An 18,497-nucleotide genomic window follows, 5' to 3' on the forward strand; every position below is an offset into this window, starting at 1 on the left:
GATCAGAAGAACATATATGTAATTGGTAAGACCACACTCACAGATAAAGAACAACTCACTGATTTACATGTGGCAACCTGGTGATACATGTAGATGGAACACTGCTACATTGTACATGTATGTACATGTATTTTGGTACACTGTTACTTACTTGTTAAAACTCACTGTTGCATATACCAACCAACAGTTTGTACAAGTGCTCAGCATTCTCATGGAATTTGGCCACAGTCCACCGTTTACATGTACATGTATATTGACATCAGTGTCTTAATTTCTCTCAGCTGTGAACTGAGCCTTCCACAATGCAGAATAAACAAATGGCTTGTCTGTCACATCATATTTGTGATGGTCAAAACCTTCGATCCACATGACTTGCACGCAAACTTAATTAAACCTCGCAAGATAATCCACAGCTGGCATATATTGTCCAGGGCTTTGAGTTTGAAAATAATCTAATCGTGAGCAAATGATCCCTTTCCTGTTCAAGACACCTGGCTATGGATGTTGGCTCAACTCTAATGTGTTCAACACTGGAACATGATATTGCGTGAAACACATGTACATGTACCAGTATAGTACTGTACATGCCCTGTGCATACATTCTTGTACCATACTTGTAGGGACCACACACGTGTTACGTGACATTTGCGTACATGTGTACCAATACCTAGGTTAACATGTACACACCCAAAATGCTATTGGCATACATGTACATGTACGTGTACTGTAGTTAATTATAGGAAGTCAAATCATGCATAGACATGTACGCGCACAATGTACATGTACATGAATACTGGTTCATGTAGGCCTTTACTCATATGTGTACATGTACAGTGAGACAAACAATTTCATACATGTACATGTAGCAACTGCATAATGTACATCAATTCAGTATAAATGTACATGTACAGTGCACCAGTACATGTGTATAGACATGATGTACATTGTACATGTACCGGTACATGCACTTAAAACTAAAAAGGGTGTGACTGCATGTAACTTGTGATAGACTTCACTTCTGCCTAACACTTTGCACATACATGTACAGTCGCATACAGTTCACGTACAGGTAGAATAATGCCCTTTTGCCACCATGGTAAAACTTGTTACATGTACATGTACCTGTATCAATGACCACTGCAGAAACTTTTCAACAAATACCGGTACCACAGAACCATATATCAAGGGAGGATGCAAAGGACATACGTACACGTACGAAACCATTTCAATATTTTGAAATGTAAAAGGTACCCACACTTGGACGAGCACCTTCCTTTGGGGGAGGGGATTGTTCTTTTATGGACGAAAAAATACCTGTACATGTAGCTAGGACGCTATTCCCCCCACGCAAAATCTGGAAATGTCAACAAGTACTGTTCAGTTACCGGTGAGGGTCTACACAATAAGTGCTTTTTCACTACTTTGCAACACCATTAGAAAGAGGTTCTATGGCAGAACACTGATCAATTTCTTCCCTGGCCAATTTGTTCTGGGAATCTAATAGCGCTTGCTGAACTCAATTTGTGAGAATACATGTATGCCTGACAGTGATGAGTGAGTCGCCTGAAAGCTGAAATGCTCGACCAGATGTCCGTCCTGAGGGAAATAAAAAAAGAAACCTAGGAGCACATGCACGTACACATGTACATACTGGTATACTGTACAGGATTATACATACATGTGGGAGGTAGAACACATGTACATGTACATTGCAATGTGCTGTGTTTTACCGGTTACTCAATGTAACGTACCGTATTTGCACAGTTCGGCTGCAGACCAGTAAATAAGCTACCACATGTACACGTATCTAAACAACAGTGATAAAATACATGGCAGTCTCTATTCAAAACATCAGGATAAATCCAAGTTTCTCAGGTGTTAAACGCATCAAACTAAAGCGCATCTTTCATTTTCTTTTCAATATGAAGATACTTCTATCCAGAGATGATCAACCGCCCACAAACAAAAAGACCCAGTTGTTAAGCCCATTTTAACACTCCACTGCAAGACTCCATCTGGCAGTCCTGCTGGTAGCTTTCTACCCTGTTTTTGACAAACCATCTAGTCTGAGTGCCACAAAATGCTCTGGCAAAATCCTGATTTGGTCCGGCAGGGAATACTGGGCCTATTTTAATGTTGGCCTGCAACGTAAATAAAATCCTACTGTGTCAAGGGACAGAGGACAAATAGAAAAAGTGGCATCTTTTTTATGCTTCATTGGACGAGCTGATGACTGCCAATATTTTCAGCAATTTGAAGATCCTCGAGGCTCCCCCCCCTTTAAATGACCAACTACAGAAGGTTTTTTTTTCCCACGAAAAAATGCTGAGGGAAAAAGACTAAGCGCTGTACATATACATGTACATGTATGTACATGTACGTACATGTGCAGAATGCACAGCCCTCAAATTTGCAGTAAATGGAGAAATACTTTACATTTTACAGTGCATGTAGTTGTACACACCATGGACAAAGCAGTTAACTCAACACAGGGATCAATGGGTTATTAATTGGATGTATGTGTATCCGCAGGCAAAATGAAACGATATCCAGGTCTATCTCGACTGATACTAAGGAGTGATACATTGTACATGGTACATGTAACATTAAAAATATCATTTTTAACTTGTGTATTAATTTTTGACTTCACAGTTCAGCAAAATGAGCCCCCCTTAACCCTAATCATCCTCAATCCTTCAAAATCCTCTGGGCGGTTAGGGAGGATTTCAGAGGATTGCGGCTGCACGGAAAAATTGCATTACTGACTGCATAGCAAGCATTGTCTCAAGGTTGTGGGTTAGACCATAGAGAAAGGGTTAGACCTTGAGTTGTTTATGTTCAGCTATGCATAAATTCATGCCCACACTACATACAGTATGTGACATCCTCCATACTGCTTACAGATACCATTCACGCTGCCTCAATATATAATGAGGGGAATGCTGGAGGATTTTGAAGGACTGAGGCAGTGAGCACGCCTCCACAGAACATAGGCAAGAATTTCCGGTATTGGAGGATTTTAGAGGACTGAGGCTGTATCTGTGAATTTGTGATCTAGCTGGTGACAAGTCGAAATGTCAGTGGTGAGCATCCCAGTCAAGATGACGTGAAATCAGACCGAGAGAACTATTTTAACGAGCTTGAAATTCTTTCACGGACGCGTACCTGCTGATGCATAGATTGCAGCACGGCATCTTACCCGCGAGTCGAAAAAAGGAAAAACACCTTGAGATGTCATCACATTGTTAAATTGAAACAGCGAAGAAGGGAATCTGATACTGGGGTAAACACAAAACATTAATTCACTCGGGGGTGTGGTAATTGAGGGGAAATATCTGAGAAATGGGGGGAAGGGGGCTGTTCAAATGAGGAAATTTGTTTCTCACAGCCAAACTACCAAAATTTAATTTTCAAGTTTTGTTTCTCCTGATACAGTCCCTTCTATCCATAGAAAGCATGGAAGACTGAAGTTAAATATTCACTCTAGAGCAGTAGTAATATGGTACATGTAATATCCAGACAAATCGGTGAAGTCAAATCGAAAATGAACTGGCTTTATTCAAATCAATTTCAAAAAATAAATAAAAAAAAAAAATCCTCTTCTTCAGAGTTCAACAATGCGTTGGCAACATTTTAAAAAGGGGTGGAAAGAGTAATCCTGGGAAACGTATTTGCTGCTTGTCTTTATGATTTGAAACTGAAACAAAGTTGGTGACTTTTGAATTGAGAGTTAACTGGAATGTTCAATGCTGCTCTTAACGATTTTCATTCTGGTAAGAGATGCAATTACATGTTGACATCCTGCTTACATGGTGTGGCCCCTTGCACAATTAACTGGAGAAGATGCTAAATGATTTAAATGACAGGATGCTAAAGCTACAAATGCCTGGTTCTCACATGATATTTACCCATGCACATTCACAAATTACAGCAAAGATATGTTTTGCCTTCACCGGTTCCCATTCCTTTCAATCATACTCTTGATTCGTGGAAGGTGGAAGTGGGAACCAGTTTTTAAAGTGAATTCCAGCATGTGTGTACCATACATGATATGGTAAGTCTGACCATGATGTGGGGATCATATGTGCGGGTAACCCATGACCGCAGCCTTTTCCCGTTCACCTACGCACCGGTACCTCCACAAATGGTCTCTGATGTGCCGGTTCTTCCACAAACAGTCTCCGAGGTCAGTGTCCTTGACTTCGCCGGACTGATGACAACTGATGACTTGAATATTTTGGGCAAAGGACGGAAGAACCTCGTGGAAATATAAAGCATTTTGCGGGAAGGATATGCGGCACTTGGGTTCCTGATCCCAGACAAAACTTCCTGCCTCCAGAACAGAAGACCAACCAATTTCTGATAAACTTGGCACGGAAGCCTACAGGGGTCCCTTCTTCATGTACACTGTACCGATACTTTAAGAAACTTTCAAAAAGTTTGCTTAAATCATGGCAATCAAACTCTGTTGTACAGCGTAACACTACCAACACCGGATGAGCCTCCGTTATGCTTGGACACAAAGAAGAAAAATTAACGCTCTCTGAAAGTGGAAGAGAAATTGTGAGGATGTGGGTAATCAACACTTTCAACACAGGAAAGTGAGGTACCGGTACAGTTCAGGGGATTGTAGCTTCTCAAAAAGAAATGATTTCAAGAGAAGCAACAACAGAGTGAGTCAAGAGCTGGACAGTTTGGGCCAGATGGATTTAGATGGGGGCAGGGGTACAGTCGAGATTGTAGCTGTTGAGGTCAACATTAAGAAAACACTAGTGGCAATGGACAAACTCTGCTACTATACATATGCATGTTACCGTACATGCAGTGGTACATACGGTAACTGCTTACCATGAATTTAAAAAGGGACAAATAGCACTGCTGTAACGATTACTGCAGTTTTAATAATAAATTGTGAGCCTTTATCTCTTTTGAGCTCTTTAGCTCTTTTTCCTGTTAAGAGGCAATCAAACTGACCACAATTGAAAGCTCCATAGAAAAAGGGATATACATGTAACAACTGTGATGCCATCAGTATATTCCCGTAGGCCTATTTCAGGCATATACACATGTACGTATGTGTACACATAAGAATTTAACAGTGCAGTACATGAATACATTATTATATTAATGTGTGCACGCACGTGAAATTTTCTGTGACCTTATGTATGTACATATACAGGAGATTCAGAGCTGATAATGTCTGCTCACTTTTCGTGTCTCATTTCACAATCTGAAACAATATGAACAATTTTGTATAGGAACTTTTACAGTGTACATGTTCATGTACTGTATGTATACATGTACTGTACATGTGAATAGTACTGTACATGTACAGGTGTTTCTCTACAACCTTTGTTACTGCCTACAAATAATTCACTGACAGCAAAGTACATGTACAATGTACATGTACACCCACTGTACACCTGCTTGTGCATGTGCATGTACATGTACACTGTACATGTAGGCCAACAGTGCGCTATGCAAGCGTGGGTTCATATAAGTTGTGGGTGTAGCAATCAGTTCCATGACTGAAAGATTTTTTAATCTTCAGAACTATTTGCCCATTGTCTGCCACTAACAGCCCCACTACAATGCCCAACCTGTGCCTGGTGTGGAATTTAGGTCATGTTTACTTCTTGTCTGCGTTTGCCAACAAAAAAAAAAAAACTAGCGTGGTCACTCCTTTGCCAATCTTGGCTGACTTTCGAGCATATCCTACAAGCGTACCGGTACATGCCCATGATGAAGTGAACAATGAACACATTTTGAGGCTGTTTGTTTCGCTGAATTATGGTGTGTTTTTCATTGTCTTTATAGTTAGTTTTATATTCAAATATTTTGCCATCACCCTGCAATGTTCAATTACTGAAAGAGTGCACCAGTTGGTACACTTCATTTTCTGAGGGTTCATTTGACAAAAGGGGGCATGTGGCCAGGGGCTAGGGTCTGTGGCTTCCCATCACAGGGTTTACGGTTCGAATTTAGTTGCTGGCAGTATGTTGTGGCCCTTGGCAAGCTACTTCACCCCTGCTTTCCTCTCTCCACCAAGGAGTATAAATGGGTACCAGCATTAGCTGGGGAAGCAACCTGCGATGGACTGGCATCCCATTCAGGGGGGAATAGAAATATTCTCAGTAGTTTCATGCCAAGGAAACTGGAGATAAACACCGGCCTGATGAGCCAAATTGGCTCAGACCAGACTTACTTGTAGTAACATTAAATTTCATTATTTTTTTCCACAAGAGGTATCTCTGGTCAGATCTCAACTTCAGACGTTCATGCACGTACAGGGGTTCATGAACAGTGCAGGTGCTTACTATGGTGTACCGGTAGTTAATTCATGAATGATGTCAACAAGCCTATGGTCTGGACTAGTCATGGGCATTTATCACATTGTTTAGGGGTGATTGACAGGTTTTGTGCCCACAACCTTGCGTGCGGGGCAGGCACAATGTCCCATTGTAACAAACCGCAGGGGCAACAGTTCAATCATCAATATCTACCCCCCCCTGTCCCCAGACCCACTTTGAACACATGCTGGTAGGGGGGCCGCTGTACACAAAACATGAGCACAGCAGGTTCTTCTCAACTAACTACAAATGTCGGGTAGGGATCCCTCACCTCTACGTGCAGTCAACGAATACAATTTTTCAGTTGATGAACTTAGGGGTCTACAAGACTGACAAGCTTGTGCATTACATGAGTCTCAACTCCCAAAGAAATGTAATTCTAACTGTCAGGGTATTTTTTGCTAGAAACCATTCCGAACCTTCCAAACTCCTACATGTACATGTAGGTTTATGATACAGTTCAAGGAAATGGCATTGTGCAGTGGAAATGTAAATCCCTATCGATTCATGGAGGCGTGACCGATACCAATACGTGTAAACCTCAAGCTTGACAGTGCACTTAATACATTGTTCATGTTTACTGGGACTTTCCAAAGTACTGTCTGATTGAAGTTTGGCACTTTCATTTGTGATAGCGACCCACTTGCAAGCTTTCTAAAAGTGGTATATTATTCTAATAGTTGTGCTTAATATCATGCACAATAATGTTGATAATGTAGGAAGCTGGCATTACATGTCATTTGGTTGAAACTATCAGACAAAATGGTCATAAGAACAGTGCCCACTCTGAGTGCAAGATCTGGTTCCACAAACCATCAAGGAAAATGCACAGTTAATAATGCTTACATGCACTTGGCACTGCATCACAACATGCACAAGGCAAATACATGTAGATGGAGTATGTACAATATAATGTACAGTGTACCGTATAGTAGCCATCAGCATAACAGACATGCACATACATGTACATGTACTGTACAAGCATACGTTGTACATGTACATGCCATTTTACATAGTACATGTACATGTACTGTAAATCAGCAATCTAATCAGGCAAATAGTTTTTCTTACACCCAAAAGGGCACTTTTAGGCAATAAAGAAACTACATGTAAACATGCAGACAAACAATGTCAATGGCAACTCCAATAGATGGATTTCGCATTAGCGCCGTCTGCACATATCTGCATCGAAACCGAGGTTCTCTGTGTTGAACTTCATCGAGCATGCCCGTGGAGTCCACACAGTACATGTACATGCAGTGCCCGGTTCGTAAGTGTGATACCACTTCAGTTTAAACCATGCTCACTGCACAAGATACACGGCCATCGCAGGTACGTTAGTTCGCTGTAAATTGCCATTGTTTTTTCTTTTGATTTCACGTGTAGCGTCATTCTGAAAGACTCTTCAATAAAAATTTGCAGCCGGAAAAGTCTGAATTTAACATACATGTACATGTACCTTTATGTATTTTGTGTCTTAACTCCTTACTTTCAATCGTCTGAGCGTATTAAGAATTGAAGCTGACACATGCAGCCTCATTTTCAAACGCGGAAGTGCGCAGATCGACGCTAAAAGCGTTGTATTGGGATCCCTCTATTCGCCAGCACTTACAGAAACTGTGCATTGGAAAAATGGGGTGCTATGGCAGAACAAAGTCCCTGTAGGACACTGTCCGTGAAAGGCTTATGCCCCAACATTTTCTTACATGTGTGTTAGTATTAAAAAAAAATACATAATGCATACATACAATACTGTACATGCATCCAAAAAATAATACAATGTACTATCTGAAGATTCCAACAATTCTTGTTCCTCTCACAAACAATGATGCATGCAGCTACATGTAGGAAGCCTGAAGAGAAGAGGAAATTCCAAGCTCCAGAATGTACATGTACATGCATAATGCACTTGTACGTAGTTTGTACTAATGGTCATTTTGGTGTGCACTGATGCAGTGTACGTACATGTACAGTATACTATGTCGGTATATCATGCAGTGTATGTGTAACTACATGAAATTTGTAAACACAAGGAAATCAGCTGATCCAAGAGTAAGTTGTTGGCCTGCCAACTCACAGTTCCAATGCCATGTTTATGTCGCTGAGGAGCAAAAAATCTGCATTGAAAATGAACAAACTGGTACACCTCCCCAATGCCAAGTGTTATCCAGAAGGCAGACTGAAATTAGAGTAAACAAAAAGGGTGCAAATTTCATGCAAAATTAAATTTCTGTTCAGCTTAACAGATGACAACCGATATCTACCGGCACATGTACATGTACATGTATATATGTGGTTGCAGTTGTCATTATCCTACATATGTACAAGTACATGTACATGTACTTGTATGTGCTGTATACATGTACATGTACATGCACGTGTCGTGTGTAACATGTACCGGTACATGTCATCAATGGATATGTTGGACTCTAATGGCGACTGTGGAAGATTATACATGTACATGTAACGTAACTTGAAAAACTGCAGGACTGTATTGTGGACAAGACAAATCTTCCTTTTTTGGTGATTCTCAAGTACTAGTGCTTGATTTGGTCTGCAAACGACTACTAAAAAATTCACAATGCAGCAGAGTGTAGAACGTTTGCTGCGAATACACTGCATGTGTACAGTAAGGGCTGGTTCATTCTCGCTGCATTTGAACACACGCAGCGCGTAACGTGAACGCCGTATTTGACGTTCGCACTTTCATCTTTTCTCAAGTCTCAGCTGTGTGTGCGTATCCGACAAAACTTTAAAAATTTCATTTCGTCCGAATAAGCAAACATTTGGTGCGTACGCACTATTCATTACTTTCACAAACTGCGTGCAAGGGCGTGCATTTTCATTACGCACTGCACTTTCGTTCACACACTGCAGACGCCTCAAAATAGACCTTCGCGCTGCGTGCACAGTGAATCCGCAGTGAGTATGAACCAGCCTTAATACTATTGCAACAAGATGCATTGAGTCAAAGACCTCTGGCATTTCACAACTTATGCAGTATCGATGCTCATTAATAAATTTACCTTGGCTGACTTCACAAAGCAATGAATATCCTCCTTCTGTATCATGAAAAAAACAGCGCATGTACACTTTTCAGAGTTCAGAGATTGACGAGTGTTTTCATTTTTTAAACATGCTAACTTCTTATGTACTGTACATGCACCGGTATATATGGGTAATTCCAGAAATTAGGGGGCCATTTTTTGGGTGTCCCTGTCACATCTGACATATGATTTTGTAAGTTCAGAACACATTTTCTAATTTCCAACATTGATGAATGAATGCAAATTACCTGCCAAATAAATAGTAATAGTTTGAAATCAATTCCGATGATATTTCCATGTCAAATAACAAAGGTCAGATGTAACAGGGACACGAAAATGTCACACTTTTGGACCCCTCATTTCTGGAATTATCTATGCATTTATTTTCTTTAAACCAGGAATACAAATAAACCTACCAGTACACATCATTTGACATGTTCGATCACCCAAACCATACAGGTATCCACTGCTGAATAAGGAGCATTGATTTAGCCTACTTGAGCCTGTGAATTTGGCACAGGTTTTTAGATCATGTTTTTAAGTGAGATCAAAGCGCTTTCAATTATCACCCCTCCTGATTGGGCCCATGAAACATTCTAAATATGCCCACCACTCAGTTCCCAGAGGAGTACATACAGCTCCATGAAGCCATTTCAGCGCAAAGCAGCTAAATCAACCACAATAACCATCTCTGCCCTCACAGGCACCCAATTACTCCTGGGTGGGGACTAAGCAATGAGTGACAAAGGGCCTTACCCAAGGGGCACACGCACCATTAGCAGATTAGGCCTACCCCAGGCTGGATTCGAACCCGCAATCTGCGGCTTGACCTGCTGACTACAAATCCAATGTTCTTTACCACAAGGCCACACGGCACTCCACATTAACAAGTAAAATGGGCAATCCCCTGAATTTTAGGCAGACACCTCTAATCCTCAGATATCAAAATTGCTTTAAATCATGTAAATGGTAAGAAAAAAAATTGAAAATTTTCAGACTAGTGTCACAAGGTATCAGGATGTCCATGTATGGAACTCTTTCCACGGATTTCATATAGGACTGACAAATCACAATGAGACTTGAGAGGTCAGGAGATTGTGCAAATTGGCCAATCGCACCAAACAAAACTAGCTGTGATCACATCGAAACTGTACACCGGACATACAATGCTCAGGAATCAGTCGTCGCCTCCCGTGTACCGACATGGCATGCTTTTTGTGAATGGTCCGCCGCGCCATGACATTGCCCCTAGACACTAACATACAGCTCAGCTCAAATCACTATCTGAACAAGATGGCGACATCACGCTCGACGACAAGACCATTTTCGATTTGAAGGGAAATTTCTCTTTTCTTCCCAAATGTGAGTAAACCCTTTCATTATTGGAATCTCCGTTTCTCACTTGATCCTAATCCGGGCACCTTAAACAGTTTAAGGACCATTTTGGAGGTGAATTTGGAATTGGAGGATTTTGACTTGGGGTAGGAAGAGGAAATGAATTAATGGAACTTTGAAGCAAAAGGCTTTGGAAGGTACTTGGACCCTACTATTGCATATCGCCCGACCATGTATGTCCAAATGTTAAAAAAGGTGATATGGGGTCCAAGTTACTCGGACTAGGCTAGGCCTAAGCCAAGTTGTGGTGATACAGCTTTCTCTTCGTGAACATTCTTGTTTGTCTCGCTCCAGCAGCCCACAAAATAATGATCAAATAATGTGAATAGATCTGGACATTTCTGTATCACCACACAACGGCAGGCCGAGTTTGGCAGTTCGCCTGCTGTGACATGTGCTGGCCTAGCCTCAAAGCCTGGGTGGCTTGTCACTGCTACTACGTGCTAGTCACGCTAGGCGGTAGGCTTGTCTAGTGCTACAGTTGTGCAGGGAGAATGCAGTTAGCCGTGTTCATATGAGCATACTCACCTAAATCATCCATTATCGGGTGTCCTCCTGTTCCAAGCTATCAGCTACAAGCACGTGTTTCTCTCTACAAGCTTTCTCTCGTGCAGTCGTGAGTAATGAGAGATGTATTTCCTCAGAGAAATAGATTTATATCACACGAGTTTCAGTGTTTAGTCACGCACTCAAATTACATTTAGCGTATCACGTCTGGTACTTGTACCTGCAACACATAAAGAGCACTGCTAGTGATAATCGTGCAAGCACCAGACGAAGGAATTCACTTCGGAAACAGGTGGATCACGTGACCACTACCGAAAACCAAACTTGCGTGTTTCCATTTTCACTAAGGTTCCCCAATTTTATCCCATCAAAACCTGTCAAACTCCCCGTTTCATAAAAAGTAAAGTCGTTTATGACAAAAAAGGAATAATTTTTCAGTTTTATGTTGTTTTATCAATTGCAACCTCAGTGGAAAGTAATCCGTGTCGTTTCTGTATGCCTCTGTACGGTAACAATATTAACAAGGCGAGTGGCCCGCCCCCTTTTTGTGGGCACGGCACTTTAGACTCGTGAAGTCGTTCATTCAACCGTAACATGCACAACAACAGTTGGCGCTCTTTAACACGACCAGAAGTTTCCTCTCGAGTTCATCAGCAGAATGCGCTCAAACTTCATTTCATCAATAGAGATACTTCTAATAATATAGGGAAACTTTTTAAAGAAAGGGGCGTGGAAAATAAAGCTTAAAAGTCAGTGGTACTTTCGATTACATAAATACAGTACATTCGGGAATGGTGTTCAGTGAATTTGATTGCATACAGGCTATAAGTCCTTACCATCATCCACAGTGGGAGATCGATTAACTCCAATTTTTATCATAATTTTCTTCATTCCGATGCTTTGATCATGATTCCTGCAAACTTATTTCAGCTTTTTAAAACTAGACACTTAAGAAACTGAAAACTTTGTTTTGAAGCTTGGTAATTCCCAAGTTTATTCTGTGTCTTCCACATCATGGACCTGCAAAGTGGCTCTGTCATTTCAATAAAATTAAGGTCAAAGTTACATTTTTGGTACATGTATACAGCTTATGACCACTCAAGCAGACAATTATTTTGAAAAATTCACATGACTGAAGTGATAGAATTGTTTGAGAAAATATTTCTAGGTATAGAAAAAATTGGTAAAAGGCATCTTATAATAGTGTTCAGTATCAAATGCAGTTATTCAGAGAAATTGTTAATCTAGGACTGTTCACAACCGGTGCAGTAGTCTTAAACTATGAAGTGTAAAACTATGATCAAGCTTTTGTGATACATGCTTTGACGAAAACTGTTGGAAGTCTTTTTTATCTGAAACAAGCCAGGATGGAGGTCTCTCCCCCCAACACTTCATCTTCGGTTTTAAATGGAAGTGTGAGTGGGAATGCAGTGGTTCAAGTGTAGCTACAGTGAATTTCCCTTAGATACAATTTTGCAGCAACTTTTACAGAGTTTTCAATGAATAAAAACTCTTTTACACTCCTGTTTTGTACTGTTTTGCTGTTTGAACAAAATGCATTGAATCATGAATTTGCTTGACAACTGAGGGCACTGTTGCTGTGATGTCATCCAAGTAAGACAAACGTTCAGTGCGTAGGTTTTTCTGTTCAAACCGTGCACCCAGAATTTACTGGTTAAGGGATTGATGCTTGCTTACTGCTTTGCACATACACAGCAATGAATCAGCAATGATGGAAAACGTTTGTCCAGCAAAATCTACAAAAACAGATACAATTTTACACTGGCACAAACCAATGTAACACTGAGGCTTTCCTCCTGGGATGACATCACAGTTTTGCTCATGAATATGGAAATATTCATTAACATAAAACCAAAATGGCAGTAAAATACCCTTTGAAATAGTGAAACAAAAGTTGAAAATCTGGTTGACTGAGACACAAAGGGGCATTTTAAAGGTTTGTATTTAAACAAATTGATTGCACCAGATTGGAAGGATGATGTGCTTGGTTGTGAAGCAACAGTTGGTGAAAAGGTTCCTCCAGTCTAAATTTGGTCTTTGGAAGAAAGGAAAACACATGAACTTAAAATGCAATAAACATCTGGCATTGGGTGTCTCAGATCTGTTCGGGATTAGGGTGGGGAAGGTTAGAATACACCCCTCTCAACCGTCAGAAGGTAAGAGAAGCACAATTCAACAAGTTAGGACTTTCAGATAAGGTTTTCTAAAATCAAAGTTCATCTATGCTGTAATTTCTGCTGTTTAGATTTTGGCTTGCAATATTTCATGGCATGCATTTCTCTTACTCCAACAAGATAAAGTGGAAATGTTGAATAGTTTAACTGGCTGTTAAACTACATTTAACGGATCGGCATCGACAGACGATACAACAACATTTACGGCCCCTTTTAGCAGGTCCGTCAATTTTGCCCCGAGGACGTGTAGATATCCACGTTCGGTGTTGCTGTGGTTGCAGAGGATCACACTGGTTCCCCTGGCCACAGCAGCCAGGATGTCGTGATGCGACATCTCCCCTGTGAGGTAAACATCGGCTGGTACCCGGCGCAGGGCACTGGCCCCTGAACCAGCACAAATGGCAACAGTCTTGACTTCCGAGTCTGAAAAAAAGAAAAGAAAAAAGAGAGAAAATAAAAAAAAGGGCCCTGTATGTCAAATAAGCAAGCAAAACGAAGAGAAATTAAAACTCAATGGGCAAAGATGACAGATCTATTCATTTATTATTGAGGGGAGTCAGGCTGGTAGAGTATTTCTTTGCTTGCCTTCACCTCAGTGGCCCGGATTCTAATACCACCAAGGTCAGCAGGTGGATTGAGTTTTCAGTCCCTACCTGATTCCCCGGGTTTTCCCTGGAATATTTAAGTGAACATTTCTTCATCGTTTGTTAATTATCACTCCATCCTGTGATTGGCGCTGAATGCGCTGTTGGATGAAGAGAAATGAATCAGTGAATTTCCATTCTTACTGCCTTTTATTTAGTTATTTCTGGTTATTTCTTAGGGTTCTTGCCAAAAGTGTAGTGGAGCTCATACGTCAGAGGAAAGCTTAAGGTTTAAGGCAATGCTTTAGTCCAATTAATTTCTGAGGCACTTTTGCAAGGCCAATATAAATGTACTTTCCTAAACCCTCTAAAATTCTCCCCGTTTGGGAAACTAAAGGCATATTCTTTGCATTTCCACTTTTAATGGGCACCAAGCCCCGTGTAAAGCAACAGTGGCTGGGCTCTACCTTCCTATATTGTACATCATCCTCCAAAAACTTTCTGTGGGTTTTTCAAAGAATCTGGAAGGGTGAGAGGTAAGGTATAAATCTGCCTTTCTCAGAAAAAAAAACCTTACAATCATACCCTGTGATTTCTGACTTCCAAGAGCTAGCTGAACATGTTGCAGGCCGAGATGCTCTTTGACACGTTGTACCAATGTTGCCATAGGAACAGGATTTTGTAACTTACACATTCTGCCAGTGCCAGTACCTGGAATTGGTAGCTAAAACGACAACCAATGAAACAAAATGAGACAATACAGTGCAAACTCTACTAAAATGTAATGTTTTATAACAAACTTATTAAAATACTGTCAGTGGGAAGTGTTAACACATCCAAATTCCTCTGGGCTTTCCTTAGAAGTGTTTAAAATCTATGAAAAGTGAACAGAATGCTCCAACACCATCTTTGCCCTCTAACGAAATCAAAGCCCTCAAAAATTAGAGCTGGACTCTGCTGGAAATTTTTGAAAATGAAACAATCAACTTAAACCATCAAGTCTGAAATTCTCTTTGGAATTAATACTTGACATCTTGGTTTCTTGGCTCTTTTGGGGGTTTTCTGTTTTTATGACACTTTTTTTCCAAAGGGTGAACTGACATGAACCGTTCTATCCAATGTCAACCTGCTGCTGAACACATGTGACACAAACTTCAAGAACAAGTTTCCTACATTTGTCCTGCGGCAAATTGTTGGTATTCTGGACCACGGAAATTGAGATTTATTTTATTTACTTACTTACCCATTAGACTAGAGTCCTGTTTACCAAAGATACCTATATCTCGAAGAGGAAATAACTTCCAACTCTCTGAAATATTGCAGCTAAAACTAACTGCTATATGAACTCCATTTTACTAAGATCTGTTTGAAAATGGAAAAAACTCCCTCAAGATACCATTGATGCTCTTAACACCACAAATTCAAAGAATTAATTTCGAAGTAAGCCACTCTCCAAGGCCTCTTACTGAAACTCCCAAGCGGAGTACTCAAGAGTACAACCACCAAGTTGTAAAAGATTAATGTAAGAATGACAAACACTGGAATCAAACGGAATTCAAACCATTCACCTAAAGAAAACAAAACAATACTCTACAACTGCGTTGGCAGTTTCCAGATTTACCCACATCAGTGTCTTTGATCTCGGGACGCTCTAAGGAAGCACTTACCTTTTCCAGTTTTGTGACCTGGAAAGTTTTCTTAATGTCCGGCTGGTCTTCCATACTTTTCATGATTGACACAAGCCCTTGTTCACTGCAAGTAACTACGCACTGAATCCTGCGGGGAGAAAAAGATGCATGCACTTTAAAATATGAGCATAACTACCATGAGACAGTTCAGGCGTTCTTATTGGTCCAGAGTGTGTCACGTGACCGGCCTTGAACAGTTGATAAAGCACTGACTGGCTTGCACCACCTCAGGCAGTACTTGCCACGTGCACAGATCTCCACATACAGAGCGATTGTTTACGACTGCTTGCGACCAGAACATACCATAACATGGCAAGACGGGTGTTTTAAACAAATGAAGTCAAATTGTTACCCCAAAAGCATTGATAAGAGGTAAGTTTTAAACTTGTTTCTCTACAATTAAGTCTGGGAAGGATTTACAATATATTCCTGTTTACCCCGTTGTGGTTTGAATCTTTGTCACTGGCGAGATGGACCCACTCCAATCTGGTGGGAGCGACATCGCGCTTGAATCGGTCTCCAGGTATTCTATCTTATGGGTCCATCCATTGGCTAAGGGCTTCCTAGAGGTAGTCAGGGGTTCCACGCTGCACGTACCTGCTTGAGGCAAGGGAAGAAGTTAACTCTATTAACCCCTTGCCGACTGGAACTTTTTTCTGAAAGCCGACTCCAAGAATTCCAGCCTCGCTTGGCCATGAAGGCCACCTGCCAAACCGCAAATTCTCGGTTTGTGGCCCTGCGTGCTCTGCACACTTTAATTTACACAGTGAAAAGGCTCATTGTTCGGTGGCATGCGGCTCTACTCACACTTCCACATTCCCGTTGCCTCTTTTCGAAGTGGGGACTATTGTGAAGCTGGTGATTATGATGCAAATTCGGTCTTTTCATTTCCGGGCTACACACAAAGGCCAATCACCATATATACAAATTCCCCCTGAAATGACACTTGCGTGGCAAGCGGTGCCACGGTGTGTGACTTCTAATTCTGACGTGAACAAACGAGCTTACTGCAACAGCTGTGAAACAATGCGGCCACTGGGCAGTCGATTGTGCTGAGCTGTCACTTGGTCCTGCAGAAAATCATGGACTCTAGCCCTTTCTGCCCCGAGCGAGACCGAGGGAGGGCGCCAATTTTCCTACCAACGGAGGCTCCCTTGGTTGGAACTGCACTTTGGTGGTTCACAAATGATTGTGAAGTGCGTGCGTTATGTCACGTCGATGTGTGCGTCACAAGCAACAAAATGAACACACCCCACCGACATGGCTCTCTTCAACCGAAGACGGGATGCTTCAATGCCCATAAAAAAAAAATCTTCAAGAGCTGCTGATTGACCTGTTACTGGCTGTTTGTGAGTTAACCATGCCCCTCAGACAACCCTATAGCATTCTGAATCTGCTCCGAGCTGGAGTGCACCCCCAATGGGCAAAAGAAAGACAGGTGATTACAAGCGGGTTCTTGCACGCATTCTGTGCGTACGCAAAGACCATACATACCGGAGTAAATAAGTTGCGTGTATTCAGCGTGCTCTGCGTCAAACGCACATGTATACACCTGCGCATCTTGTGGCGTGCCCCTGCAGTGAGTACCCAAAAAAATACACCCAAAAGAAAAGACAATCGACAGATGACACCAGGAGATTGTGCTGCCAGATCGACTAATCGTGCAGATCCATCAACCCCTTACTCCAAAATTTGGCAGGTATTTTTCAGCGCGATTGGTGGATATGCAAGATAGCCCAAACTTTGCGCGATTGGTTGATCTTAGTGCGTGACTTGTCAATAATTCCGCTATCAGCCAATCGCCTTTCCTGATTCAGGGCTGTGAAATATTGTTTGAAAAAGGGAAGTTAAAGAAGTTGGACATTTCATGCAGAATTGACCAATCTGCAGAATGTTTGGGCGATCATGCAGATCACTTATCCAAAATCATCTTGATTTCAAAACATGTCTTGCTGATAGATAAGCTGTCTATAAATTTGTGTTTCAGGAACAATGCTGTACCTAATCCTTCAGCCAACCAGTCATTTACTCCACCCTCGAGGGCATCGTAACACGTATGAGGAGAGTAAATGCCCACTCTGTTTTCAATAGCTCGGACAATGATCCTCTCCTTCGCGTTGGCCATGGTCAATCTCTTCAAAGGCACAAATATTGGAGGATGGTAGGCCAGGATGAGATCTGATCTCTTGTCAATCGCCTCCGTCAGAACCTCCTCCGTCAAGTCATTGGTCAGGAACATCGTCGTCACCTGATGCGGGGGCGTGGGCTCGACAAGCAGCCCCACGTTGTCCCAATCTTCGGCGAGCGAACACGGCGCAAACCGATAGAGAATGCGCAGAACTTCCTTCAGATCCATGCCTTTAGACAAAGTGCTGTTTGATCGAGCCACCTGGCATACCGAAGAAGACGTCCTTTGCCAAAATCGACTGTGCAGGGACGGTGGTATGACAAAATTATGACCTGCCAACTTCGTGTCACTTGTTGCAGATGCATTAGACGTGAAGTTGCAGTTGCCCAAGCTCAACTTCGACTCTTCCCAAAAACATCGAAAGAGCAATCGAATCCCTAAAGCTCTCTGCACACAACTCATGAGAGTGATTTTGAGCGATATATTGTCTCCCCAAACGATGTAGTCCGTAGATCTGATTCAATGGTTGTTTCTTAAAACACGACAAGCTTATGACGAGTCTCACTCACACTCGACCACCGTGGTCAGTCGAGTTTTGCGCCC

At 41.6% G+C, this 18,497-nt stretch overlaps 2 protein-coding genes across 4 annotated transcripts in view; both read right to left on the bottom strand.

Annotated features, from left to right (window-relative positions):
* The window catches only part of LOC147798086 (leupaxin-like), a 33,001-nt gene extending 21,492 nt beyond the window's left edge, over positions 1 to 11,509 (bottom strand). The window contains exon 1 of one of the 2 annotated variants that reach the window (XM_087140709.1): positions 11,321 to 11,509. In XM_087140709.1, the coding sequence (XP_086996835.1) occupies positions 11,321 to 11,333 (13 nt within the window). In that variant the 5' untranslated portion in view covers positions 11,334 to 11,509. The remainder of the gene's footprint in view (positions 1 to 11,320) is intronic. The other variant, XM_087140710.1, reaches the window with a different exon arrangement.
* A 754-nt stretch (positions 11,510 to 12,263) lies between these two features.
* Positions 12,264 to 18,488, bottom strand: LOC147798087 (NIF3-like protein 1). Of its 2 annotated transcripts, none has more exons than XM_087140935.1 (5): positions 17,768 to 18,488; positions 16,204 to 16,363; positions 15,746 to 15,854; positions 14,664 to 14,802; positions 12,264 to 13,917 (listed from the first exon to the last, which is right to left on the bottom strand). In XM_087140935.1, the coding sequence occupies exons 1-5, from the start codon at positions 18,354 to 18,356 to the stop codon at positions 13,649 to 13,651; spliced, it is 1,266 nt and encodes a 421-aa protein (XP_086997061.1). In that variant the 5' UTR covers positions 18,357 to 18,488; the 3' UTR covers positions 12,264 to 13,648. The 2 variants fall into 2 exon arrangements, with proteins under 2 accessions (XP_086997061.1, XP_086997060.1); XM_087140934.1 differs by having other exon boundaries at positions 16,204 to 16,366.
* Between the last annotated feature and the right edge of the window lie 9 nt (positions 18,489 to 18,497).

The sequence above is a fragment of the Acanthaster planci genome, linkage group LG09 (assembly GCF_054643075.1).
Source record: "Acanthaster planci isolate LZ-2023a linkage group LG09, COTS_SCS, whole genome shotgun sequence".
In the NCBI taxonomy this organism is placed as follows: domain Eukaryota; kingdom Metazoa; phylum Echinodermata; class Asteroidea; order Valvatida; family Acanthasteridae; genus Acanthaster; species Acanthaster planci.

Excerpts from the sequence above, each read along its gene's own strand:
- LOC147798087 (XM_087140934.1), bottom strand. The coding sequence starts at position 18,356 with ATGAGTTGTGTGCAGAGAGCTTTAGGGATTCGATTGCTCTTTCGATGT. Across the intron at positions 16,367-17,767 it reads CTGGTTGGCTGAAGGATTAG|CAGGTACGTGCAGCGTGGAA; the intron begins GTACAGCATTGT and ends CCTTGCCTCAAG. Across the intron at positions 15,855-16,203 it reads AAGATTCAAACCACAACGGG|GATTCAGTGCGTAGTTACTT; the intron begins GTAAACAGGAAT and ends TTCTCCCCGCAG.